The sequence below is a fragment of the Lucilia sericata genome, unplaced genomic scaffold (genome assembly GCF_015586225.1).
Source record: "Lucilia sericata isolate MDLA Ls3-8-SP2 unplaced genomic scaffold, ASM1558622v1 Contig000064F_arrow, whole genome shotgun sequence".
Lineage (NCBI taxonomy): Eukaryota > Metazoa > Arthropoda > Insecta > Diptera > Calliphoridae > Lucilia > Lucilia sericata.
This window is the reverse complement of record NW_023994099.1, coordinates 823,368-850,531: the sequence shown is the minus strand read 5'-3', so window position 1 is coordinate 850,531 and position 27,164 is coordinate 823,368. Positions and strand designations below refer to the sequence as shown.

The window sequence follows — 27,164 nt, the reverse complement described above, 5'->3', positions numbered from 1 at the left end:
CTAGCCCCCGTATAAGGTCTCCTTCAGAAATTATTATAATGCTCATAAATGCCTTAAACATGTCAATATAGCTTGGACATTTTATATAGCCAAAACTTAAAAGAACTTAAATCGCTACACTAATTTTTATGATTATCGGTCTATATTTCACCACTGGTAACCAGTCTGGTATGCATTCGGAAAGGAAGAAAGAAAAAGTGGGATAGAAGGGAGTAAGAGAGGACGAGGAATGAGTAAAATAGGGAGAGAGTGAAATAAGAAGAAGAGAGAATGTGTGTGTTTATACATCATATACACGATTTTTCGACTCTTTTCATTTAATTAAAAGACGACTTTTCGACTATAAGTACTTTATAAATTTTCGACTTTTCGACTTTTTTCGACTCTCCGACATTTCCGACTTTTCGATTTTTTTTGACTTTTTGACTATTTTCGACTTCTTTCGAATTTTTTTTTCGACTATTTTTTGACTTTTTTCGAGTTTTTCCGACTATTTTAGAGTTTTTGACTTTTTTCCACTTTTTTAAAATTTCCGACTATTTTTGACTTTTTTCTACAATTTTCGAGTTTTTCCGACTTTTCGACTTTTTCCGACTTTTCGACTTTTTTCGACTTTCTTCGACTTTTTTCGACTTTATTCGACTTATCGACTTTTTACGACTTTTCGACTTTTATTAACAACGATAGTCGAGTTATCGACTTTTTTGGAACAAAATAGTCGACTTCGACTTTTTTCGACAATAAGTCGATTGTTCGATTATTCGAAAGTCGATTTATAAAACCCTATGTCTTAGTATTTTTTGAGTATTTTCTGCTGTTGCTTTTTCCCCTTTTAGCGTTTACCTATTTTGTTTTTGAATAAATGAAAAATTTTTTAATAACTTAAAATTGCACAGGCCAACCTAAAACGCAAACGGCCTTATCTAACATTTTTAAAATTTTACAGGAGAAGCAAAAAACTATTCAAATTGAAAAGTTTGTTTTTATCAACACGATTTATTTGTAGTAAAAAAACAAATTGTTTAATAGTGAAACCTATCATTTGTTATGACAGTTGATAATGGAGTATATAAAAATGGATAAATTGGACTTTTTACCTTTAATATTTAAATGTTTTTGTAGATAGGGCCTTTTGTTTTTTGTCAATAAAATCGCTAATTTTGGTCGGAGGATTCCAGTTTGTGTGGACATTTGTTTTGATGCAATACATTAGAATCAACTATAAAATCGATTTTGAATTTTTGGTTAGTTAGGGCCGTTTGCGTTTCAGGTGACGATATACATATGTACCTACATTATACCCCAAATACGGTTTACGCTATCTAATGAGGATAAAACCGGACATTTAAGTTAATACGAATATATTTAACGTAATGTGATGATTTTTTTTCATAAAAATTTAATTTTTAATATTTCTCATTTAAGTGTTTTGTGGCACTAAATGATCGGAGGAATTTGTAATACATAACTTTTAAAAAATTTTAACGATTTTTGTGTTTTATATATTTTTGTATTTGTTAATTATTTGGTGTTAACTTCCAAAAAGTTTTTTTGTAAAAATCGTTTTCCCCTTCAGAGCCGTGGTGGTGCCACCAGTAAACGTCGTCCTATCGCGTTAAATTTTTCTAGAATGCATTTCTATAACTTTGAGTACAAATCTAGACGGCCACTATTCGCAACTTCTGTAAAATTACAGAATTTTATATTTTGGACTCAGTATACAGTCAGAAGGACTAAAAGATGAAAATGTGGAAAATTGGTGGGTGATACGACTTTTTTATTTCCATATACGAAATCAGCACACCAAATAACATATGACACCAAATCAATAATTTCACTGTGAAGGAAACAATTCCTTACGATTCGAACATATATGATTAACCTAAATTACTGGCTTATTATGTTTAAAATAATAAAACAAATTAGTTAAATACTAATCGCTTTGTATTTAAATATAATTTCAGCAATTAGTAGCAAGCTCTAAAAATGGTTCCAATTAATAATTAAAATGTGATTTATTTTAAACAAAAAAAATAACAAAATGTACAGTTATCATAAATAGATCATCCAAGTGTTCGAAATATGATTGTTTATAAATTTAATTTGTAATTATATTTCGCGCAGTCGGAAGATCAAAAACAGTTTTCTGCATTATTGTATTTGTCTGTAACAGACATAAAAATTACTCAGAAAAGACTAAAAAGTTACTAAAGTATTATTCGAAAATTACTCTAAAATGACCAGAAAATCGACTCGTAAATGACTCAAAAAATATTTAAAAAATGAGTCAGAACTGATCAGAAGAGCTCATAAAAGATTCTTAGAAGAATAGCGGATAGGTTACTATTTAGGTTAGGTTAGGTTGATAGGAGGATGTATACTACATCAAATCCGAAGAAATACACCTAGGCCACTATCGGGCCTGTTGTGCGCTCCAATTCAAGAAAAAAAAAAAAAAAAAAAATTGTTTACTGAATGTTCAGAAACTCAGTTTCCTGGACGTAATTCCTAAGAATCTTCCAATCGGTGTTGGTTAAGAATGTTATTTCCGGAATAACATCACTTCCAAGATACTTGGATCTAACTTCGACGAATGCCTGACAATGGCAAAGAAAGTGCTCCAGAGTTTCACTGTCCTCTCCACATGCTCTACATTCGTCTGAATTCGCACGTCCAATTTTGTATAGATGTGCTCGTAATCCTGTGTGTCCACTGAGAATACGTACCATCATACTAACCTCAGACTTGCTCATTTTGAGAAGATTTCTCGTCTTGCTCTCATCAGGGTCACCCCATAGAATCTTTGTGGTTCTACCCACCGTTTCATTATTCCAAGAGGCCTTATGGGATTCTCTCATCCATATTTTTAATTCAGCTTTTGTTGCGTCGAATGGTTTTGCGTTTGTCAGGTTAACTACATCGAGCTCCCTTCCCTTTAAAGCTATTACATTCGCCCTTTCGTTGCCGATTACTCCCGAGTGGCCTGGTACCCATATGATGTGAACCTTACCTCTGGGAGAGTATTCAGTTAAAGCTTTCTTACAATCCAATACGGTCTTAGATTTAATTCTATCACCTGATATCGCACAAATTGCCTTCTGGCTGTCGGTAAATATATTAAGCCCTGTGGGCGCCATATTTATTCTAATCCAATTTACACATTCCGTTATTGCTCGTACTTCTGCCTGGAAGCTTGTGTTATGATTAGGTAAACGGTGGTATATTTCTGTTTCTGGGTCTTCAATATAGAACCCCAGACCCACTTTGTCCCCTAATTTAGAGCCATCCGTGTAGCAACGGATTCCTACTGGTATTTGCTCTAATGTTCCGCTTGACCAAGACATTCTATCTGGGATTAGCGTTTCAAAGTTTCCGACATATTCAGTGTCTGGTATGCGATCAGGCACGTCCGATGAATGTGTATAACCTTCCAATGTGTCCAGTATACATTGATGACGTGTCCTATAACCGTTTTTGGCCAGTTCGCCTAAAGTAAAGAGCCGTTCGGCTGTAAGCGCCGCCTCATATCTTATATATGTTTCAATGGGTGGAATATCTAGCAACGTTTCCAGAGCCTTGGTTGAAGTAGTACACATGGCACCACTTATACCCAAGCAGCATGTACGCTGAACTCCCTGTAGTAGTTTGATATAACACTTTTTGTCCAAAGCAGTCCACCAGATTATTGAAGCATAAGCTAGAATTGGTCTAATTACACTTTTATAAAGCCAATTTGTCATAGTAGGACTAAGACCCCATTTCATGCCTATGGTTCTCCTACATATCGCCCAGCACCGATGTGCCTTGTTGATCCTATCCTCTATGTGGTGTCTCCATTTTAATTTCCGGTCAAGTATTACACCTAAGTAGTTAACTTTGTCTGTCACCGGTATCTTCTTGCCCAAGAAGCAAGGTTCAGTATATGTAGAAATTTTTGTCTTTCTTGTGAAAAGACAGATTTCCGTCTTCGCCGGGTAACAATGAGGCCTCTCGGTTGAGCCCAGCTCAAGGCCGTATTCAGAGCCTCCTCAGCTCTTCTACACAAGTAATTTGGATCCTTTCCCTTTAAAAGTATTACGACATCGTCTGCATAGCAGACAGGTCTAAGTCCTTTCTCGGTTAGGGTCCTTAGGAGGCTATTAATCGTGGTGACCCAGAGTAAAGGTGACAAAATGCCACCCTGTGGTATACCGCGAAATACCTTTTTCCTGATAGTTATATCGTACATCTCGCAGCTTATCCATCTGTTCCTTAGCATGTAGTTGATCCAGTTACGGAGCACCCGGTCAACATAAAACTGGTCTAGGGATTGGATAAGGGTATCAGTGTGCACGTTATTGAAAGCGCCTTCGATGTCAATGCATACTGCCAGTGTATACAGTTTGCTATCGAAAGATTCACCTATGTAGTGGACAACTTCATTTAAAGCGGTTTCCACCGATCGTCCCTTTACATAAGCATGCTGCTTATATTTAAGGTCATTGTATGGTATGCTGCTTTTAACCATGCTATCGACTATCCGTTCCAAGGTTTTAAGTAGGAAGGACGTAAGACTTATCGGTCGATAGGACTTAGGTGTCGCATAGCTAGGTTTCCCTGGTTTGGGTATAAATATTACCCTTGCATCCTGCCATTTAACTGGGGTATATGCCAATTTTAAGCATGCAGTGAATATCTGTGACAGATGTACGGAAACCAGTCCCGCCTCCATCTGCAAAAGTGCCGGGAAAATTCCATCCTGCCCTGCAGCTCTATAGGGAGCAAAGCTCTTGATTGCCCCTTTCACCATGTCAGTTGTAATAACTATTTCCGTGTTACCCTCCCCTTCCTCCAATATCGGTTCATCTATGTTATTCGATATACCGGGTGGGAAATGAGAATCCATTAGGAGTTTCATTGTCTCCTCCATATCCTCAAGCCTCCTGCCCGTGTCATCGATCATAGATTCCGGTTGGACATGAGTTTTGGATAGGAATTTTTTTTATCTTCGATACGTCATTTACGCTATCTACCTGTTCACAGAAAAGTTTCCAGGAGTCTCGTTTGGCTTTTCGAACGATTTTCTTATATTCACCAAGTTTATTACGATACTCATCCCAGTATACTGCGGTCTTTTTACGCCGTGCCCGGTTAAATAGTTTGCGAAGAGTCTTCCCAAGGTTCCGGATCTCCCCAGTTACCCAGGGTTTTTCCTGGGCAGATCTCCGCTCTCGCAGAGGGCAGCTGTCCTCGAACGATTCAACCAGGGCACTTGTGAACGTTTCCACTTTGGCATCTATATCCTCTTTATTTCGACATTGAAAAGTGTCCTGACCTAAACGGTTCTTTAGTAAGGTCCCGAACATTGTCCAATTAGTTTTAGACTTATTCCGAAACTTTATCGGCTTTGGTGGTGGCCTTAGTATTTTGAATCTTATGTACCGATGATCAGAAAAGGAGTGCTCGTCCGAAACTCTCCAATCCTGAATTTCGTTTATAAGCTCTTCTGAACATATAGTTATATCTAATACTTCTTCTCTGATTCTATTGACGAAGGTAGCTTTATTACCTAAGTTCAATGTTATCAAGTCTTTAGTATTAAAGAAATCCATGAGGGCTTGTCCCCTGCGATTGGTGTTTGTACTACCCCAAGCTACATGATGCGAGTTGGCATCACAACCTATTACAATTTTCTTATTTTTCCTTTGTGCCTCTTCAACCAGTTTCATCAGATCCGACGTTGGTGGTAGTGTCGGAGAATCGAAAGGCAGATAAATAGATGCAAGGAATATGTTGCCACGACCTTGCTTCAGCACCGTTGCATCCGATGTTGATAATCCTGTTGAGAGGAGAAAACATAAGTTCTTGTGACATAAGATACATGTTCTCGGGCGAGATCCTGTATCAGCGTAGAAAAGTTGGAAATTTACGTGATTTAATCCAGAAACCTTGTTGCGAATCGTCCAAGGTTCCTGGATTAAAGCTATATGTATTTTACCTGTGTTGATTTTAGCCATCAGAGCGTTGGTAGCTGTCTCGCTCCGATGGAGGTTTATTTGGATAACCTCAATCATGGTCATCCATTAAACTGTCTTCCAGCGAGTTGGTGGTCACCTCCTCGCTCTTTGGATTTGACTCCTCCGGATAGCCTGAAGTGGCTATTAATGCAGTGAGTACTGTTGATGGCACTGCGGTGTCCTTATCAGGCATAGGAATAGCAATATTTTTAATAGACACATTCCCAATTCTGGAGAGCATTGCTGTTCTGTCTTCTGGCGGGTGAGTGATTTCCTCCTCGCTTTTAGGATTTGACTCCTCAACGTTGCTAGTACTTGCTAATGATGCTTTGGGTACTGTCTTAGGTGTTTTAGTGTCCTTGTCGGGGCCGGTTTTGACAGCCCTTTCAATCGGCGCCTTCCCAATTTTGGAAAGGGCAACTACACTTTCTTCTGGCGAGTAAATGGTAAATTCCTCGATTTTAGGATTTGACTCCTCAACGTTATCAGTAGTGGATACTGATGCTGTGGTCTTAGGTTTTTTAGTGTCCTTTTCGAGGCTTGTTGTAGCAGCCCTTCCAATCGGCACCTTCCCAATTTTGAATATGACAGATTTAGAGGCGAAGTAAGCCCTACCTTTATTCTTGGCAAGACTAGCCATGGATTTCTGGTCGATACCTATTACAAATAAAGTTCCCTCAGGTTCTTCTTTCCTGTAAAAGACATTCCATTTTTCCACGGCCAGCTCAGGTTACTATTTACTCCGGACGAAAGTATCATTTATGATCCGAAAATGAGCGTATATATGATCATTTTAATAGTGCAGAAGAGTAATTAATGACTGGAATGTGATCAAAAATATCAAAAGATTATAGCTGGGTAGCTAGTTAAAGAGTTTTTTAAATTTTATGTGTTTTTATACCCACCATCAAAAACGATGGGGGTATATTGATTTTGTCATTTCGTTTGTACCCATAATATATATATCACAAAAGTATATATATTCTGGGTCCTTATTAAATTCAAAGACGATCTGGCCATGTCCTTCCGTCTGTCTGTCTGTTGAAAACACGATAGAATCCGAACGGTATGAGCTAGAGGGTTGAAAAACACCCTTAAATGGCATATATGTTTTAAAAGTGTTAGTATAGCGATGAAATTCAACATAAATAACATTCGACACACATAAGTTTTTTACGAGTTAAAATCTCACTACCAAATTTATTGAGGATTGGTCCATAATTGACCCTACCCCCCTTCAGAAAATTACTTCAACAATCATTTCTGGCTTAAATGAACGTGTACAGTTATGAAATTTGATATAAGAAGCTTTCATAGGAACTTAAATCTTCCTACCGAATTTCTTATATGGACTACCCGCCCATATAAGCCTGCCTCCAGAAGATTACTTTAACGCTAATTACTGACATAAAAATGCGAGTACAGGGTGATATTCGATGTAAACATGTTAATATGAACCTAAATCGGTCTAAAAAAATTATGAAAAGCTGTCAGTTAATTGATCCTTTTATGGCATACGGTTGATCCTTTTATGGCATACGGTTGATTGTGGTTATATTCGGCACAGCCGAATATAACACTTTCACTTGTTTATTATTTTTCTTGTGTGTTTGTCTAGAACTTCTCAGCGGGAAAAAGAGGCCATACTAAAGGCATCATTTTCATGTCAGCTGATTTTGAAAAAATATAAGTAAATGCTGTAGAAAAAGTTCTTTAGTACCGGTTCACACAGAGCAAGTCTGAGGTTACTACGATTGTACGTATTCTGAGTGGACACACAGGATTACGAGCACATTTATACAAATTTGGACGCGCGGATTCAGACGAATGTAGAACACAGTGAAACTATGGAGCACTTTCTTTGCCATTGTCAGGCTTTCGCCGAAATTATCTTAGGAGTGATATTATTCCGGATATAACACTAATTAGAAAATTTATAGAAATTACTTCCAGGAAACTGAGTTTCTGAACATCGGACTATAATACATTTGGTGAATACCAACAAACATTTTCCATGAAAAGGAGTGCACAACAAGAGCGTATTTCTTCGGATTTGATGTAGATACACAGTGTTGCCAACATTGGTCAAGCAAAACGCGCGCAAAAAAAATTAAAAAGGGGTAAAAAAGCGTAATTTTCTAACTGAAAATGGGTAAAAAAGCACTAACGTTTTTTTTAGTCAAATATTGTTTATTATAATAAAAATTGCACATTATTTCGCTCATTTCCTACAAGACTCCAAAATTCGTTTTTTAGAACATTGGGTAAAACAAAACAAAACATGTGTCATACTAAAGTCTTTCATCTGTGTGAGTTAGATTTTTAGTAACGTAAGAACTAAAACTAATGTTTGACGAATATTAGATAAATAAGATGAGAATTTTAAAAGTTATTTTAAAAATAGTAAAATGTCATTAAACATTCAAACTGACAGGCACACTACCAACTGGCCAACCGATGTACCCACACCCAAATTGTAAAATTGTACAAAACTTATGAAATATATTTTTTTTTGCAAAATCTATATATATTATTTTTAAGTTTTTTGAGTTCTGGAAAAATTGTTAATTTCACTGATAGTGAATAACATAACTTATTGTAAAGTATTTTGAATATTTTGTTTTTTGTTTTCGAAGAATATTTGCTTTTAAAACTTAACACAAATAAAAAAAAAAAATTTGGAGCACCCGTGTAAAAAAATTTAAAACAGTTTTTAAGAAAAATTTAGTCCTTAGTGTAAACTGATCGTATTCTAATAAACAACAAAAAGTGGTACAAATAGAAAGATCAAAGAATGATCCCTCAGTTTTCTTAACATTATAGAGAAAATGTTTAATATTAATTAAATAAATTACCTCCTGAAATTCACAAATATTTTAAAATATTTTAACAATATACCCACCTTATGCCGTAAAAGGAATGCTCCTCTGTAAACATCAGGGAGATAAGGCTTAATTCAATTATGTACGTGATCTTCAAATTAACAAAATATTAATTTTTAAAAACAAAATATTTTTGTCCAATTTTTTAACCATGAACATATATCAGAGGTAGTGTCAATTATGAACTGTTTGTCGTAAAATTTGGTAGAAAGATTTCGTATAACACTTATTCGTTTCGAATTTCATTGCTGTTCTCGAATTTTTAATTCAGTCATAAGCGTAAAAGTTATTATCTAAAGGGGAACTTATATGGGGTTGGGACAATTATATATCGATACCCATAAAATTTTGTACATAGATTTTGTTTTGTTGGTCAGTTATAGACCAATCGTCATAAAATTCGGCATAAAGAATTATAATAAAAATCTTTTTATTGCGAGTACAACGATGAAGTAATCATGGAGGCTTTATATATGAGGGATAGGTTCAATTGTGTAAAAAAATTATATAAAACTTATTTTTTGTCAATTTTCATCGCTGTACTCATATTTTTAAGGGGACCTTAATAGGGGGTAGGGTACGCTACCGACAAATCCGAATTAAATTCGAATTTCTCCGCTATACTCGTATTTTTAAGTCAGTAATGAGCGTTAAAATCAATTTTTGAAGGTGACCATATGTGGGGGTAGGGTCAATTATGGACCGATTGCCGTAAAATTTGCTAGAGAGATTTTGGCTTATATAAAACATATTTATGTCGAATATTTTTAAGTCGATAATGAGTATTAATGTCATTTGGTAGAGAAATTTTGATGCAGGTAGGGTCAGTTATGGACCGATTCCCATAAAATTTGGTAGAGACATTTTGACTTATATAAAACTTATTTATGCCGAATTTCATCGCTATAACGTATTTTTAAGTCAGTAATGACCGTTTAAATCATTTTCTGAAGGAGACCTTATATGGGGGGTAGGGTCAATTATAGACCAATTTCTATAAAATTTAGTAGAGATTTTGGCATATATAAAACTTACTTATGTTGAATTTCATCGCTATACTCGTATGGGGGGTAGGTCAATTTTGGACCGAATCCCATAAAATTTGGTACAGAGATTTTGGCGCATATAAAACTTATTTATGCCAAATTTTATCGCTATACTCGTATGTTTAAAACAGTTGTGACTGTTAAAGCTGTTTTTCGGGGGGCCACTTGTATGGGGGATATGCGAAATTGTGGACCCATATTGTCCATTTGCAATACCAAACAAACCTTACCTATAAGAAATATTTGTGGAAAAATTTAACTCCCTTGCTCTTTCCGTTCTAACCCTATCGTGCTTTCAACAGACGGACGGACAGATGAACAGACGGATGAACATGGTTAGATCGCCTTAGAATTTAATACTTTTGTGGGTCTACGACCAATGTGTTACAAACGGAGTGACAAAATCAATATACCCCACTCATCTTTTTTGATGGTGGGTATAAAAAGCACTAAATGCACTGTCATAAAATTAGAAAGCACCACTGTAGTGCCTTTTTGAAAAAAGGCACCATGAGCAAAATTTTCCGCGTTTGGCACACCAAAAAGCACCGCAAATAGTGCTAAAAGCACTAAGTTGGCAACACTGTAGATACACCCTCCTATCAACCTAACCTAACCTTTTCTCCGACACAAAATCAAAAGTTTTCCTGTGTGAACCGGCTCAATCCAATTAATACTAAGTTTCTGAAACAAAAGTTTCTCTGTGTAGACATTAAGGCAACTTAAAAAGGTAATTATTATTAAGTTTCTCTGTGTGAACCGGGATTAACTTGAAGCGTAAGTACTAGGGATGCCAAACGGAACTGGCTTTTACAAATCCCGGGATTCGGTATTTTGAAAATTGCAATCCCGGTATATTTCGGGATCGCGGGATTTTTCGGGATTACATAAATTCAAGTATTTTATACATTAATCTTGTGGAATTTAATCGGCAGAAGAGAAATTTAAATTAAAGCAATGCAATTAATTCCAATTCTTAAATAAGAACTTTTATAGATATTTCCTAAATAAAAACAAGTAGGAAAGTATAGTCGGACATGGCCGACTATATGATACCCTACACCATTATTATTATTTTTCATAAAAAAAATTTTGGATTTTACGTTAATTCCGATGTATTTAAGCAATATATTGATGAAAAACTAAATTTCTAAAAGAGGCTTTATAGATTTCTAAAAGAGGCTTTATATGTTCCGATCCTCAAAAAATTGGGAAAAGGGATGTAATTTTATATAAAGGTTCGTTATGCTGAATGTCATCGCGATACTTATGGTTATAAGTAAATTTTTGGACGTTTATGATATTTTTTAAAGGTGGTTTCGTATGAGGGCTAGGGTCAAACTACGGCCGACTCAGAAAGTGATTCTGAGTCGATCGGTATACATTCAGAAAAATTTAATTTACCTTTAACGTTATCACTCAGATTTGTAGAGAGCTTGAAATGCAAAATCTTCTAGATTTTATATTTGACTGTGCCGAAATAAATAAATATTACGGTATGTGATGGAATTCGAACGATTTGAAATCAATCGATTTGAAAAGGTATGATGAATTTCGATCGAGGAATGGTTTATTTTCTTGCAAAATACTACGCAGACAACAAAATACTTTCCATTTAAGAAAATCAATTTAAAAAAAATGATAATTTGTATGAAAAGCCGCAGAAATTTAATTTTACACAATTTTTGTATTATTTTTGTAGATTCAAATCGATTCCATTTTAAAAATGAATTTCATCAAATAGCTGATCGTAATGTATTGATATTAATATCAAATTGATTTTCAGGAGGCCCTTTTAGGATTTCTTGTGTTAATTTTGGTCCAAATTTGAGTCTAATATAGACAAAGAATGTGGATACTTATTGGGTCTACGACGAAATGAAAAACTAAATTTGTATGTACTATATGTGGTATCATACCACTTTAAAAAATAAAAGGTTCAAAATGTACAAGATTAGCTGTGCTGTCAAAAACAAAAATATACAAAGATCGTAATTTTCAAACGAATTATGGCTCAAAAAAGTATTTAAAAAAAATTTAGTAACAAATCCTGGGATTCATTTTGAAAAATCCCGGGATTCGGGATACCTTAATCCAGAAAAAATACCGGGATTTGCAAATTAAATCTAACCCCGAAAAATCCCGGGATTTTCGGTATAAGGATTGGCATCCCTAAAAGTTTCTTCGGATTTTCTTAAGCATTTGATAGTATTTTCGTTCGCTTTTGACATTACCTTAAGGTAGCTTATGCACATTATAGTTGGGGCTGTAAGCCTGATTAAAACCAGTATATCATAAAATTTTACATTAAGTAGATTTTGTAATGTAGTGATTACGAATTTAAATTTTGTTTCCAAATTTTTGAAATACGAAATTGTTTTTATTTTTTCACTTACCGAATTTAAATTGTACAAAATTATTGGCAAATATTTTACAACAAAATAAATTGATGACAAAAAATATTGCAAAGCTTACATGTTTTGCAAACATTTTGCTTTTAATGTGTTTATTTTACACTATTGTTTTTATTATTTTTAATCTTTTACTCGTTAAGTGTTAAGTGAACAGATTAATAATTTTAATTAATTTTTGCGCGTAGAAAATGTTTACACCCAATTTTGTTATTGTTGTTAACTGTTACGAGATTAGAAAGAAAATATTTTAATTAAATTTATCATTTGTTTTTACAGTGCAATTAATAAACGAATGCTCACAAACGAGCATGTATTTAGAGATTTCAAAATTGATTTGAATACTATTAATTTCGAATTTTACAGTTTATTTTATAAACAAATTTACAACAGAGCTAAATAATAAGAACTGATTAGTATTTAAACTTTGTTTTTCCAATAATACTCCAGATTTATAGAATTGTGATAGAAATAAAAAACAAATGAATTGTTGTTTACAATTTTGCACATTTAGTGAAATCAATATGTTAATGTAACAAAACGTTGATTGGTTAAAATCGATCAAATTGACACGTCCACACTGTTTGAGATTACAGAACGAATAAATTTGTTTCAGTCTACTTCAACTCTTCAACAAGCCAGCGTTCGATGGCCGTTAATGCGCTGACGTATGACGGATGATAATAATGTATACAGTGATGTGATTTCCTTAATGAATTTTACATTCAAAATGCATTTATTCTCCTGCATTTGTATTTATTTAATATTGTATATTATAGAAACAATGCACACAATAATGTTTACTGTTTTCGCTCTTAACTCACATCTACTCACTATCAAAAAAGTTGCCTATATATTGATTTTTGTCATTCCGTTTGTAACACATCGAAATATCTCTGGTAGACCCCATGAATATAAATACATTTTTTAAAGTTGGGTCACTTGACACGAAATTCCCCATATATAATATGTATGTATATACTTTATATGGTATATGTATATTCTGGTACCCAGAGGAAAACAACTAGGAAGATTCAATTTTCTCAAAATATTCTCTATTAATCAAAAATGTTTGGTATTGAAATCGGTTCACGGTTAAAACGTTAAACAGAAATAAATCTATTACTTAAGCAGCAATTGTGATAAAATTATATATATGTAAGTACTTTTGCACTTTTAGAAAGTGTAAAGAATGGTGAACATCGGAACATTTGATCGAGAAAATAACTTCAAAATACCACTATAGTGAAATTCGACATAAATAACCCAGCAAAAAATCTTCAAATTTAATAATGATTTATCTGGATAATGTAGTTATTTAATACATTACTGGTAATGAGTAGTCGTTATCAATAACATTATTTAATTTTTTGAATGGGATTTGTAGCCAATTATCTAGAGCATCAGTCCAATTATCTAAAGCATCTATCCAAAGTTTGTGGTTCGAATCATAGTTGATATCAGTATTTTTTTTTTAAACGTCGATTTATACTTTTATGTAAAAACTATTCCAAAAAGTACTATAAAATAAAGCACTGAGTAAGCGGAAAGACTAGCAAACACAAAAAATAACTTTAGAGCCAGGTTTAAGCTCGGGAAAATCGGGTAAGCACATTTGTAACCAGTTATTTTTTGAACTGCGTCGAAGAAAAATAATTAGTTATTCACCCCAAAAGTAAGTACTTCCAATTTGCACCAATATTATTTGCCTATTTACCGGGTAAGTAAAGTTTTTCCTGGGAAGTTCTCTAAAAACCAAAATCTGAATAATTTTATGAACATACATGCATATGTTCATAATACATTATACAGAAAATCATTTGTCAATAAATCGCTTAAAAATTATGATATTAAGGTAAAATTCGACCAAATGGGTTTGTTCTAAGAAATGAATTACTCTTTCAATTTAAATATTAGTTGGTTGGTTATCGTGGTAGTTCACTGCGCGCGAATAGTCGAGTAGAGTCGAAGGGACTCCGCTTTGACAGGACCACTCCACTCGTCAGATGCAGTATTGTATAGTATTAGATCCAGCCTGTAACCCTGAGAAATCTCAAGATGTCATTAAGTATAGACCCAGATATCTCGCAAAGGTTGGATATGATGTAACTGCCAAGAAAACAGTTCTCTAGCGGCTAGATCGGGAGAAGGAGCGGAGAAGATGGAAGTCCTTCCTCTTTCCTGTCTGCAACTGCGACAGTACTGATTGAAGTGGAACCCATGCCGACTTGCATGTCTGCCTAGCACCCAGTGTATCAACCACAATATATCCCGCCTATTTCGTGTTATAAAGTGTCTTGTGTGTTTCTCATTAAAAGACGGCCATAATAACTTGGCATCTCTATATCTAGGTCAGGGGTCTGCAAATTTTTGAGTCAGAAGGGCCAAAGTTTACAAATAACAAAACTTAGGTTTTAAAAGAGCCACACAATTTTAGTTTATTAAAAAGTTACAAATTCTTTATGAATTCACTTTAAAAATATATTTATTTTTTATTTATCTACATGATACCACAAATATTGACGATCTTATTAATAACACAGGCCAACAAAATCAAGGTTTGAAAATTTCTCTATTGATAAGGTCTATTTAGTATCAAATATGAGCAATACCGGTCCATGATTTCGCCTATCCCCCATACAAGTGTCTTATAACTGGCTGTTCGTGTATAACAATGAAATTTTCTACAAAATTCCCTGTGTCAAATTTTATGAGAATTGGTAAATAATTAACCCTATCCCCTATATAAGGCCCTCTTCAGAAAAGGTATATAACGCTCATAACTGGCTTGAAAATAATATTTGATATAATTTAAAAATAAAATACTTGTCAAATTTTATAAGGATTGGTCCATAATTGACCATAAATTAAACATTTACCTACAACATTAACTTTTATTTCGAACAAATTCAATTTAGAAAGTTTGGATCATAATTATTTGAAAATAAAAATTATTTTAATATTTTTTTCAACAAATCAAAATTTATTTTTAACAAAAAAGATATTTATATGATAGAAAAAAATTGAAATAAAAAGTTTTCGGGTCCTTGGTTTTAAGTTTCAAACACGACTCTAAATTATTATTGGTTAGTTGGCTTCTTACTTCACAAATATTTCGATCCGAATAAAGTCGGAAAATTCCAACTTCTTCACCTCATTGTAGCAATCTGGAAGACTATTCCATGTGTCGAATATAAGTGGCCCAACTCGCGGCATTTTTTTGTTGAGTTACATACGTACATACATTTGTGGAACGTTTGCGAATTAGTTCGTTAGTTTTGAGACACTACTCATCGTGAAAAAAGTTTCCGCACCAAAGGCGATGAAGTTTTGTATAAATTTTACTTTTTCTATATGAGAAAAATAAATATTTTTGCCAACATTTTTGCATTTGTATTACATTATCTTAAAGAGAACAATGTTCCTTAAATCCTTGTTATGGAAATTTTAACAAATCGCGATAATATTGCATGTTACATACTTTTATATGAAAATTATGAAAATAATTTTTGAAAAAAAAAAACGAACAAAAGCATTTTAGAAATTGCTTTCGGTGCGGGAACTTTTTTATTAAAAAATAGCCTTTATAAAAAAATAGCCTTATATTTTCAGGACAGTATTAGCTATAAGGCAGTGCTATAGTATTTTGCCGCCCAAAAAGAAGTCATTACATAATGCACATATCTTTCGCTGTAAAAAATATAAAGATTTCATTAAATTAAAACAAATTTACAAGATTTCATGAATTTTAAATATTTTATATTTTATGTGAAATAATTTTCTTTTATATACAATACAGGTTTGCCTACATTTCCTATAAGTATTTAATTGATCGGCCTTGATTATAAAGATATAAATTTATTTTTTAATCTAAATTGGTCAATTATTTTTCTTTTAACATTTTAAGCGCTTACACAGGACGAATTTACAACATAATTATGCAATTATTAAAAAATATAATGTTAAATATTCCATTTAGAGTAATTATGAATGAGTGTTTCGAAAATGAAAGTTTTATGAATGAGTTATTTTTGGTAAGTGAACGTTTTCCATTTCGATGTAACGGGTCTTATACTCAAATTATGTATGTATATGATTGAAATCGAATGATAGATAGATTAGATTTTGTGAGGTAAGTAACGATCGAATTTAAAATTAACAAGAAAAATTATAGATTTCGTAGTTATAGTAAATGAACGCTTTACTAGTAAAAACTTTCAAGAAAACAAATACATATGTGATTTTTAAATCGTCGATATGTTTATAAAAATTGGTTTCAAATTAGAATTAAAACTTCTAAAATAGTTAAAAGAATCTATATTTTTACGTAATATCGAAATAATTCACTTCGCAAACATTTTTATTTTAAAACAATCACAAAAAGTATTGATACCCTGCACCAGCTATAAGTTTGTAGTTGTACATATATGGGCGTTTAGGTTACTTATGTGCACATTCTCACTTAATTTAGTAAAACAATTCCTCATTATAATGATCGATTTCCCCTATTGGATCATGGGTCAATTATCGACCGAATTCTACAGAGTTGGCCTATCAAACTTCGACAGATGCATTTCTGCTTCTCATGAATTTTTGTAGATGCATTAAATTTTATCATAGCGATACTAACTAGTATTAATACGACAATTATGAACATAAAATACATTTACCAAGAGTGACTTTGTATGTATGGTAAGGGGTAAATGTGGTTTGATTTTCACAATTTACAGTATATGTTACGATTGTTGAATAAATAAGGGACTTTATTATTAAAGCATATTTCCGAGAAATGGGAAATTTATGGACCACCAACATTTTCCAGTTATTTTCAAAATTGACCAAGGTACGGATACAGATTAATCGCATAATAATGGTGGAGCGTGTGCAAAATAACTTAATAAGTTATTTTTGGTAGACTCAGTTGAGAAAATAATCTTGTTTTTCTTTAGTGTTCTACTGTAAAAATTTGTTTACGTAGAAAATTTTATCCAAATAACCCTTAACGCATTGAATAATGCCTAGACCAGAAAACTGTATCTCAATGTTTTAGCAAAAAGTATTATATATTGTGACAAGCGGCATTCTCAACAAATAATATTCCTTTGCGCCTTTTTTTCTATTTCGACATACAGGGAAATCTATCTTCGTCATCAGCGTTGACGAAGATAGATTTTATGTTTTATTATTAGAATTATATATATTCTTGTATCTTATAAAAAAATTTAGCTAAATTTCAAATACAGAGTCATGTGTCATTGCTCATAAATTTGAATGTGAAATATTTATGGACCCTGTAACATTTACAAATATGGACCGATTTTGTTGAAATTATTTTTTTATTGTATATGACTTAGTAAAGTAAAATTATACCGATTATAATAATTTTCTTCTTATTTAAACAAAAATATTTAAGTTTGAATTTTCAAATTTTAATTTTTGACCATGACTTAGCAATCTTTTTTTGCAAAAATGTTCCCTACTTACGAAAGCAAAAACAATTTCTTTAGGTTTTCTGCATATGGGCAATTCCATACGATTGTATGTGACATTCGCACGCCTTCAAAGTGGTATAGATTTTGTAAAATTAGGAGTACTTGGAAAACAATTTTGTCATTCTGTTCCATTTAAAGAATACTATATTTGCAAAAGGAATCTTGCCATTCGGAACCTTGTTTTCCAAAATATGGATTAAAATATGGCGATAACATACGTGACATATTTACGAAAATCTGCGAATTCTGTAGGTGTATCATTTTTGTTTTAATTTCTACACTATGGGACATATTTTTCATTAGTAATCCATAATTTTTAAATAAAAAATGAAATTAATATAATTTTATAATGAACATATTTAAATATCGTACGTGACACATCGTATGTGACAGATTTTTCTCCTGATTTTTTTTAGGTTATAAAATATATATTTTGGAAATATGTATATGCATACACACACTTCAACAAATCAAAAGCAGTAGGAAAGTGCAGTCGGACATGGCCGACCTATATACATGTTTATAGATAAAAATAAAAAACTGAAGTTATATGGCGACTAGGGTCAAATATGGACCGATCCTCATAAAATTCTAGGGTGTGATTTTAATTCATATAAAACTTATTTCTGCCAAATTTTATCATAATACTAGTGATTAGAGGTGAGTTACGGACGTTTAAGTGTTTTTCTAAAATTAAACTTTGAATGGAACTAGGGTCAAATTAGGTCCAATCGCTATGAAAATCATAAAGGTTTAGGCTTATAAACCTTTTAGATATGCCGATTTTTGAAGGGATACTATTATAATTAACAGAATTATGAGCTAAAAAGTGATATTTTCGGTTCCGTTTGTATGGCGGCGAGGTGTAAAAATAGACCGATTTCAAAAATTTTCAACAGTCTTCGTCTTTGGCGCTACAAAAGATCATATACCAAATTTTGTTGAATTATCTTTAAAAATGCAGAAGTTATAGGGGCTTTGTTTTTTCAGTCGTGGTTTACCTTTTCATGGAATTGCCCATATGATATTTTTGTAATTAAGAAAACAATGAGAAAACTTTTAAAAAATGACTAAAATTTAATAGTATGTGATCAAAAACTATTTAATTTATTTGTACTGGCGTTTTATTAAATTAGTTTTAATAATCTAAATTATACACTAGAAATATATATAAAAAGATGAAATAGCAATATAAATTGTATGACATATCCGGGTATGTTGGGTATTGATGTACATATGTAATTCTGCTCTGGTATAGACAAGACGGTTAAACAGGAATTTTATTGTATCAAGTCTAACTAAATTCGAATATTTATGTGAGACACTGTATGTTCACATATGCAACGCCCAGGCCAGATTTGCCGATATTTTAACCTAAAAATAGTAAAGTGCAGATTTCCCGATTTTAACTTCAAAAATAATATTAATATTTAATATTTTTACCCAATCCAAATATTGTCAAATTCGTTATATTTTTTTATTTTTTGCAATTTTAACGGATTTATTGTCGAAAATAAGCATTTAAAACAATTGGGAAAAGAAAATTTCCATTATAGTAGAACACAATTTGCTCCACCAGCAATGTCAATTGGATCGAAATATATGTATATTATGAAAAGTACAACGCTATGTATGAAAATCCTGAATAGGTTTCCAAAAATCTGATCTAAGGGTGCTAAAATGTTTAAACTTTTCGAAAATAAATTTACAAATTTTGTGGAAAAGCTAGGTTAGGTTAGGTATTCAGGCTGCAAAGACGCACACTTGGGTCCTGTTGGTCCCTTTGTGATACCTGTAAAGATAATAAAATATAAAAGAAAGAGGGTAGAGGATAGTAGAAGATAGTTTAGGATTAAGTCATAGAAGAGAAATTGAAGTGGAGGAGAAGATTGAGAGGTCTGTCCTTGCGGACTAGTGAGTGCCTTAATTATGGCTTGGTGGTCCTAAAACCAGTTACTGTGCCTGATGAAGGCATTTATGTTATCCAGTCCTAGATTGGATAGTTCTGACGAGTCATCAAATAGTCGTTTTCCTAGATATACGGATCGAGTGTCCGCTAGCGCAGGGCATTGACAGAGAAGATGTTCGATGGATTCTTCCTCCTCTTCGTCTTGACAGCTTCTACAGAAGTCGTTGTGGGGAATTCCAAGTCTTCTTGCATGGTTTCCCAATGAGATATGCCCCGTAATGACAGCAACAAGGTTGCTGATATGAGGGCGGTTTAGTTGCAGAAGATATGACGTGCGTTTACTGTCCAAATTTGGCCATATCTTCCTGGTATTGATACAAGTTGGTTCATTACGCCATCTTGTCTGAGAAATTTCATAGAACTTTCCATCTATTATGGTCTTGCAAGCTTTTAGCGGTATTCCGCAAAAGATGTCTATGTCTCTGTCGGACATTGAGGCTCCTAGTTTCGCTAATTCATCAGCGATATAGTTGCCAGTCAAATCCCCGTGTCCCCGTACCCATTTGAGCACGATTATTGAATGTCTCGCCATCCTGTTTAAGGATGCCCGGCATTCCTGGACTAGTTTAGATGTAGTATATACACCAATCAGGGATTTGATAGCAGCTTGGCTGTCGGTACAAATGTGAATATCTCTGTTTGATATTCTGTAGTACCAAAGCCAATTTGCTGCTCTTTTTATGGCTGATAGTTCAGCCTGTAGTGGACTACAATTATTCTGTATCCTAAAGCTTATTTTAGTTCCAAATTCAGGGATAAAAATGCCACCTCCAACTCGTTCCCCTTTTTTAGAACCATCCGTATATACCAGGAGGGTTCTTGGGGAACTGTTCTCCTCCGGTGAAGAGTTTTCGGATATTGTGTATCCGAAGTCCCTACGGAGGAAAGGTTTGGGTGTGCAGTAATCAATATTGCCCGGGAGGAAAGATGTTTCCCTCATAATAGCCGTATGGCCTGTGTGTCCAAGCATTTATGGCATCAAGTCTGAGGGCAGTGATGAGTGCCAGTTTTCTGGCTATCAGATCCGTTGGGATCCAATTAAGCATTGCGAATAGAGATTTGGTTGAAGTTGTTCTCAGTGCTCCTGTTATAAGGATTGCTATCCTTCTTAGTACCTTATCAAGAAGTATACAATTGGAGTTGTTGTTCAGTGCTTTCCACCAGACAACAGCCCCGTAAAAGAGAATAGGTTTAATAACCGCTTCATGGATCCAATTTACCAGTTTGGGATTTAGTCCCCATCTTTTTCCTATGGCCTTCTTGCAAATGTACATTGCCATTAAGGCTTTGTTTACTCTGGCTGTGATATTTTCCTTCCATGATAGTTTACTATCAAGTATCACCCCTAGGTATTTCGCACTGTTCGAAAGTGAGAGTACGACTCCATTTAGTCGAGGTAGGGTAAAATTTTCGATCTTGTATTTCCTGGTGTAGAGTACAAGTTCGGTTTTACTAGGGTTTACACTCAAACCACTATCAACGCTCCATTTACTTAGTAGATTGAGTGCTGATTCGAGTCTTTGAGATATCGTATTCAGATGGAAACCTGATACTGCTACCGCAACGTCATCTGCGTAAGCGACAGTCTTGTATCTTTGGTTGTCCAGTTTCATTAGTAGGCTGTTTATGGCCACATTCCATAAAAGTGGTGATAGGACTCCACCTTGAGGTGTGCCCCTGATTGCCATTCTTTGAATACATGCCATTCCCATGTTAGAACGGATAATCCTGTGTTGAAGAAGGTCTTTTATGAATTTAATCACTGATGTCTCAATACCGAGCTCTTCTAGAGCTGATATGATGATGTCGGGTTTGACGTTGTTAAAGGCTCCTTCTATGTCCAGAAAGGCCACTAACGTGTATTCACCAAATTCCAAGGACTTTTCTATATGTCCCACTAGTGAGTGTAGGGCCGTCTCAACTGATTTGCCTTTGGTGTAGGCATGTTGTGAGGGAGATAGGAGCATAGGATCTATTGACGATCTTATGTGGACGTCAATGATCCTCTCTAGGGTCTTAAGCAGAAACGATGATAGACTTATGGGCCTATAATCTTTTGCCTTAATGTGCGTTGTTTTTCCTCCTTTGGGGATAAACGTCACACTGCATTTGGTCCATTGTTCTGGTACGTATGACCATGTAAGACAGGCTTGAAATATTTCAAGTAGCCATGGTATAACTAATTCTGCATTATATTGCAGGTCAGCTGGAATTATGCCGTCCGGGCCCGGTGACTTATATGGGTTAAAGCTGTTTATTGCCCATTTTATCATTCCCTCGTCTATAGTGATTCCGATCGGGGTTTGACAATACGTTTGTGGTCTTTCCATTGTAGTATCCAATGGTAAGTTACCTGGGAAATGAGTGTCCATTAATTCCTGTAGGGATTCTTGTCCACTCGTTGTCCACTCACCGTCTTGCTTTTGGATGTAGCCTTGAACGGTTTGTGATTTAGACAGGATTTTGCATAAACGACTTGTCTCTGAAGAGCTTTCGATGCTACCACAGAAGCTTCTCCATGAGCAGCGTTTAGCATTCCTAACCTGATTCTTAAATTTATTCAATGAGGCTTTATATGTGGACCATTCACCTGATCTTTTGGCCTCATTGAAAAGTTTGCGACATCTATTCCTAGTCTTCGCTATTTCCGAGGACCACCAAGGAGGTTTACTTTTACCCTTTGGTATCGAAGGTTTGCATGTTCTTCTTGTTGCTTGATTAAGAGAGCGTGTAAGGTTGTCTACAGCTCTATCAATATCTGCTGTATTGTTTATTTCCGGCGTATTTTGAAGAAGACTTGTCAGGATTCGATTTTGTTCTTCCCATCTTGTCTTTCTTCTGTTTAGAAAGGGGGTTTTCCTTTCCTGTGTTTTTTCTATTGAGAATACGAGATATCTATGATCTGAAAAGGAACAATCTTCCGATACTTTCCAGTTTCGGATTATGTGCGAATGACTTGTATTTACAAGCGTTATGTCCAGTACCTCTTGTCTATTTGCAACTACAAATGTAGGTTCTGAACCTCTATTTACTACTTCAAGATTATGGTTTAAAATGAAGTCTAATACGAACTCACCTCGTGTGTTGATGTTGGTGCTACCCCATAGTGTATGGTGTGCGTTTGCATCTGCGCCTATAATAACAGGGATGCGTTTTCCGTTTGCTGCACTTACTGCCCTGACGACCGTGTTACTTGGCGGGGGGTCTGTCTGGTCGTGCGCCATATAGCAGGAGAGGATCCACATTGTGGATTCCTCTGTCTCCCATGCTGCGGTTACTGTATCTTCATCACTGTAATCAGATAGAATGAAGATATTTAGGGTGCTTTTAGCAAGTATGCAAGATCTAATGTTACCTGTGCCTTTTGCGTATAGTATTTTATAGCCTTTTACGTTGATTCCAAGTATGTTGCCGTTATGGGTCCACGGCTCTTGGATCAACGCTATATCCTCCCCTTGATATCCAAGGTGGAGGTGTAATGCAGCTGAAGCTGCTTTAGAGTGGTGAAGGTTCACTTGGATCACCTTCATCTTGGTCAGGGTCGTAGACGATTGTGACGTCGGCGTCTTCTGGGTCTGTTTTCAGAAGCTCGTCTTCGTCAATCACTTCGCCCTGGCTATCAAATAGATTCCCAATCAAGTCTGTACTTGATTGGGCGTCCATTTGGTCGTCAGAGTTAGTGGTATCGTCTACCTTTCCTCCGTCCGTGCTTACCGGTTTGGGGTCTAGTTTGTCGTCACCCCGGTAGACGCGCAGCTTGATACTATCAAATCCGTAGTATACTTTGCCTTGCTTCTCTCGGAGTAACGGCAACGATTCCTTATTAAGGACCACGACCGCCTTTCTGTTAGCACCTTCAGGTTCGGAGACCTTGACTACCTTCCAATTGTGGGTAGGTAGGTCAGGGTTTCCACTCTGAAGGTACGCCAGAATCGCCTCTGGTTCGTGTGGTTCCGCCGGAATAACCGTGATTGATCTCGGTCTGCGAGGTATCTCACTAACCGGGATCACGTCAAGTTTCGCGCCGGGCCACACTTCCCCTATAGACGTAACCGCTAGTGTTTATAAACCGGTTAACCGGTTAACCGAAAAACCGGTTTTTATTGCATATTTCGGTTTTTCGCAAACCGGTTTTTTAAAACATTGGTTTTCGGTTAACCGGGTTATCCGGTTTTTAAGTCTCGGTTAACCGGTTTCAAAAAAATCTAATTTTTAGTACAAAATTGTATGTTTTCTTTGATATTTTATTGTGATTTTTAAAAATTTTGGATAGATAATTTTAAACATTATTTTCCGTTTGTGCATATGAAAACAGACCTAAGATTGTTAAACAAATATTATCTATATACTTACTTGTTTACTGCGTGAGTATAGTAAAAATCGAGAAGTTTCTCAAACGTTCTCAAAACGGACTTTATTTATCGAAACATAAGGATTGTTGTTGCCGTCCGAGAACTTATGCTGCTGGGGTTTTTCACAAACTGTAATGGCGCTTAGGTTGATTGACAGGAAGTCAGAATGACACCTGTCAATATTCCTAAGCGTCATTCACAGTAATTTGAACAACCACAGGCGTAGTGAGTGGAGGGAGGTCACTGTCTATGTCGAGACAATCGTCGCGAACCTGAACACTGTTTATAGTTCTGGGCATAATTTTTGCTATTGATATATATGGTCAATTTATCCCTCGTATGGCAACTTCCATATACCTAACGAATCAATAATATCTTCAGATCTATATAAGTTTGTTTTCTTATGATATATTAATGTACATATCTATACTAAAAAATGCAAATATCTTATTAAGTAATTTATAATATTTCGCAAAATGACATTTTTCAACTATATATTATAATATTTTAAAGATTTCCAAACATTTCGGTTAACCGGTTTAACCGGTTTTTTATACTCGGTTAACCGACAAACCGGTTTTTTAGAAATGGTTAATTTTCGGTTAACCGAAAAACCGGTTTTTCCAAAAGTCGGTTTTTTATAAACACTAGTAACCGCCAACTTAAGCAAGTTTGCTGAGCGCTCGTTCGTGCACGCCAGCAGTTTGATGTGACCTTGGTACCAGCCAGCATCATCATTCTGCGGAGATGGACCGGGATTCTCTTTGAGAATTTTCCAATACACCTCCAGCATTTTTTGACGGATTATCAACCATTTGTCCTGGGAGATAGCTCCGTCGTTGACACTCTTGTCAACAATGGCCCTAACTAGCGGGTTTTTGGCAACTTCGCTGTAGGGTCTATTGACTATACGAGTCTCGAACTGCTTCTGACGTTTAGTCTTCGGCTGTGGGACTGCCTGGAGAGCATGTTCTTCCTCCGATCGCTGCCGTTTAGGCCCTGCAGATGTAGCTTGGTCCGCTGCATCTGAGGTTGTAGGAGGGTCAGAACACTCCGGCTGAGCCAGTAGGGCTTTAGCCCAACCTAGGGACGATTTTTCGTCCGTGGTAAGCGTATCGACCGACTTAACTCCAAGTCGCTCGACTAAACGCATGGCGGCACGCCTTTGAACAAAAGCCTTCCTAGATGGATCTTTGCGACTAGGGGGGTTTTCGTTAGCCGTGAGGGCGGTTGAGGGGGCATTAGTTGGACCCGACATCGAGTTCGACGATCCAACCTGTCCAGAAGTCGCGGGGGTCACTGCTTGGTCCGCAGTGCCCGAGGCAGGGGTATTTGCTGGCGTACCAGCTAAGGCTTGTGCAGCTGATGAGGTGCTTGCCACTACGGACAAGATTTCCTCGCTGCGTTCAGCCGTGCTATCACCAGAAGGTTGGATAGCAGGCTGTTTGCAGTCCACCAGTTTAGGTTTCCCCAACTGGCTTTCCACGGGTTGTTTGTTGTTTGTTTGTTTATTTGTTTTTTTCTCCATGTGATTCCCACGAGTAGGCGCGTAATGGGTGGACGACCCACGCAGGGACGGCGTACGTGGGCTAGGCTAAGCATTACAACCGATCCGTGCCCTGGCATCGGAGGGGAGCTGTTAACGACTAGTCCTCTTTAACCACTAACTAGCCATTCAGGTTCTCGGCACTGCTTCCAACCACCTTAACCTTACAAGTGGGGGATGAGGGAATGGGTTCTTGGGATTGGATTGAAGAGGGATAAACTAGGTGGATTGGGAAATATGGGGATGGGGGTGGGGTTGACAGTTTTGGTCCGCGGATTTGTGCATGGGGAACAGGAGAAGTCCTGTTATCATATATGACCGCCTGTTATCAGATGTACCATAAATCATATCAGCACTCTACCATCTCTTTACATATCAGTAGGCCATTTGTCAAAAATGTATCCACTGATGTGATAAAAGATTGTCCTGATTCATGCACTCATCTAGATATGACAGGCTTGTTAGACCATTTGTCAAAAATGTATCTAGTCAGGTCTGCCTTATCTCGAGCTAGCATCGTCGTTTTCGACCATTATGTCCAATGTGTCGAAAAAGACCATGCTTAGCTCCCCCTATCCGCCACCTGGGACGCGTCCGATGGGAGATCTGACAACTCCACACGGAAAAGCTAATTTTGAACAAAAATCTGGGGATAATTTCCCATTATTAAAATTTACCCAGCAAAATCTTTACTTATCCGGTTTTTGTTCGACGAAAAAAAAAGGAAATAACTGACTACAAATGTGCTTACCGGACTTTCCCGGATTTAAAACCGGCTTTACAGTTATTTTCTGTGTTTACTAGACTATACTCTTACTCAATGCTCCATCAACAAGTTATTTGATCATGCTATTTGGAATGGTTTTAACAAAAATGTAAAAAACAACATTTTTTCAAAAAAATTCATATAGTTGCTGTATGACATATTGATTGGTTCTGTGAGTTAATTTTTGGGAATGTTTATGACCTCTACATATTATTCTCATTATTTTAACTGTTTTTCTTCTTTAAATTACATTTGATTGATTGCAAATTATGTAGGAGTTTATTTATGATCAATGCAGTTAAAAAACACAAAAAAAAATCTTCTACTATCGACTAGGATTAGAACCACTAACTAAATCCTTAATAAACATACGCTCTAGACAATGTTGTTGATAACGACAATTCATTGCCAAGTAATATATGTAATAACTACATCACTCATTACCAAAATTTGAAAATATTTAATTCTTTTTCATTTTTAGGGTAGTATTCAACAAATAATTATAAAGTAAAATTTTTCTGCAAAAGTAATACAAATTCTGATCGAGTTTATTCTAGTAAAACAAAGTTTCGGTGAAAAAGAAAAGTTATTTTATTAGACCTATTCTGGATAAAAAAATCCCTGAGTTATATATGTAAAAACAATATTATGATTTTTGAATTAATTTGTAATATGTGTCTTTAGTTCAAAATAGCGTTTTCTTC

At 35.3% G+C, this 27,164-nt stretch overlaps 2 protein-coding genes across 3 annotated transcripts in view; both read right to left on the bottom strand.

The window, feature by feature from the left end:
* The window catches only part of LOC119616283 (chorion peroxidase), a 31,197-nt gene extending 18,251 nt beyond the window's left edge, over window positions 1-12,946 (bottom strand). Inside the window, exons 1-2 of one of the 2 annotated variants that reach the window (XM_037972628.1) lie at window positions 12,834-12,946; window positions 12,321-12,558 (exon numbers count right to left, since the gene is read on the bottom strand). In XM_037972628.1, the coding sequence (XP_037828556.1) occupies window positions 12,321-12,414 (94 nt within the window). In that variant the 5' untranslated portion in view covers window positions 12,415-12,558; window positions 12,834-12,946. Of the gene's footprint in view, window positions 1-12,320; window positions 12,559-12,833 lie in introns of those variants that run through there. The other variant, XM_037972627.1, reaches the window with a different exon arrangement.
* A 6,609-nt stretch (window positions 12,947-19,555) lies between these two features.
* On the bottom strand, window positions 19,556-24,988 carry LOC119616272. The gene is made up of 4 exons (XM_037972608.1): window positions 24,797-24,988; window positions 23,152-23,851; window positions 22,873-23,087; window positions 19,556-19,619 (listed from the first exon to the last, which is right to left on the bottom strand). Exons 1-2 carry the CDS (start codon window positions 24,939-24,941, stop codon window positions 23,292-23,294), a joined length of 705 nt encoding a protein of 234 aa, XP_037828536.1. The 5' UTR covers window positions 24,942-24,988; the 3' UTR covers window positions 19,556-19,619; window positions 22,873-23,087; window positions 23,152-23,291.
* Between the last annotated feature and the right edge of the window lie 2,176 nt (window positions 24,989-27,164).

Bases quoted from the DNA above. Each gene is read 5' to 3' on its own strand.
- LOC119616272 (XM_037972608.1), bottom strand. From the start codon at position 24,941: ATGCTGGAGGTGTATTGGAAAATTCTCAAAGAGAATCCCGGTCCATCT. The intron at 23,852-24,796 runs GTGTTTATAAAA...TATAAACACTAG, and splicing joins GCTTAAGTTGGCGGTTACTA to CGGTTACGTCTATAGGGGAA.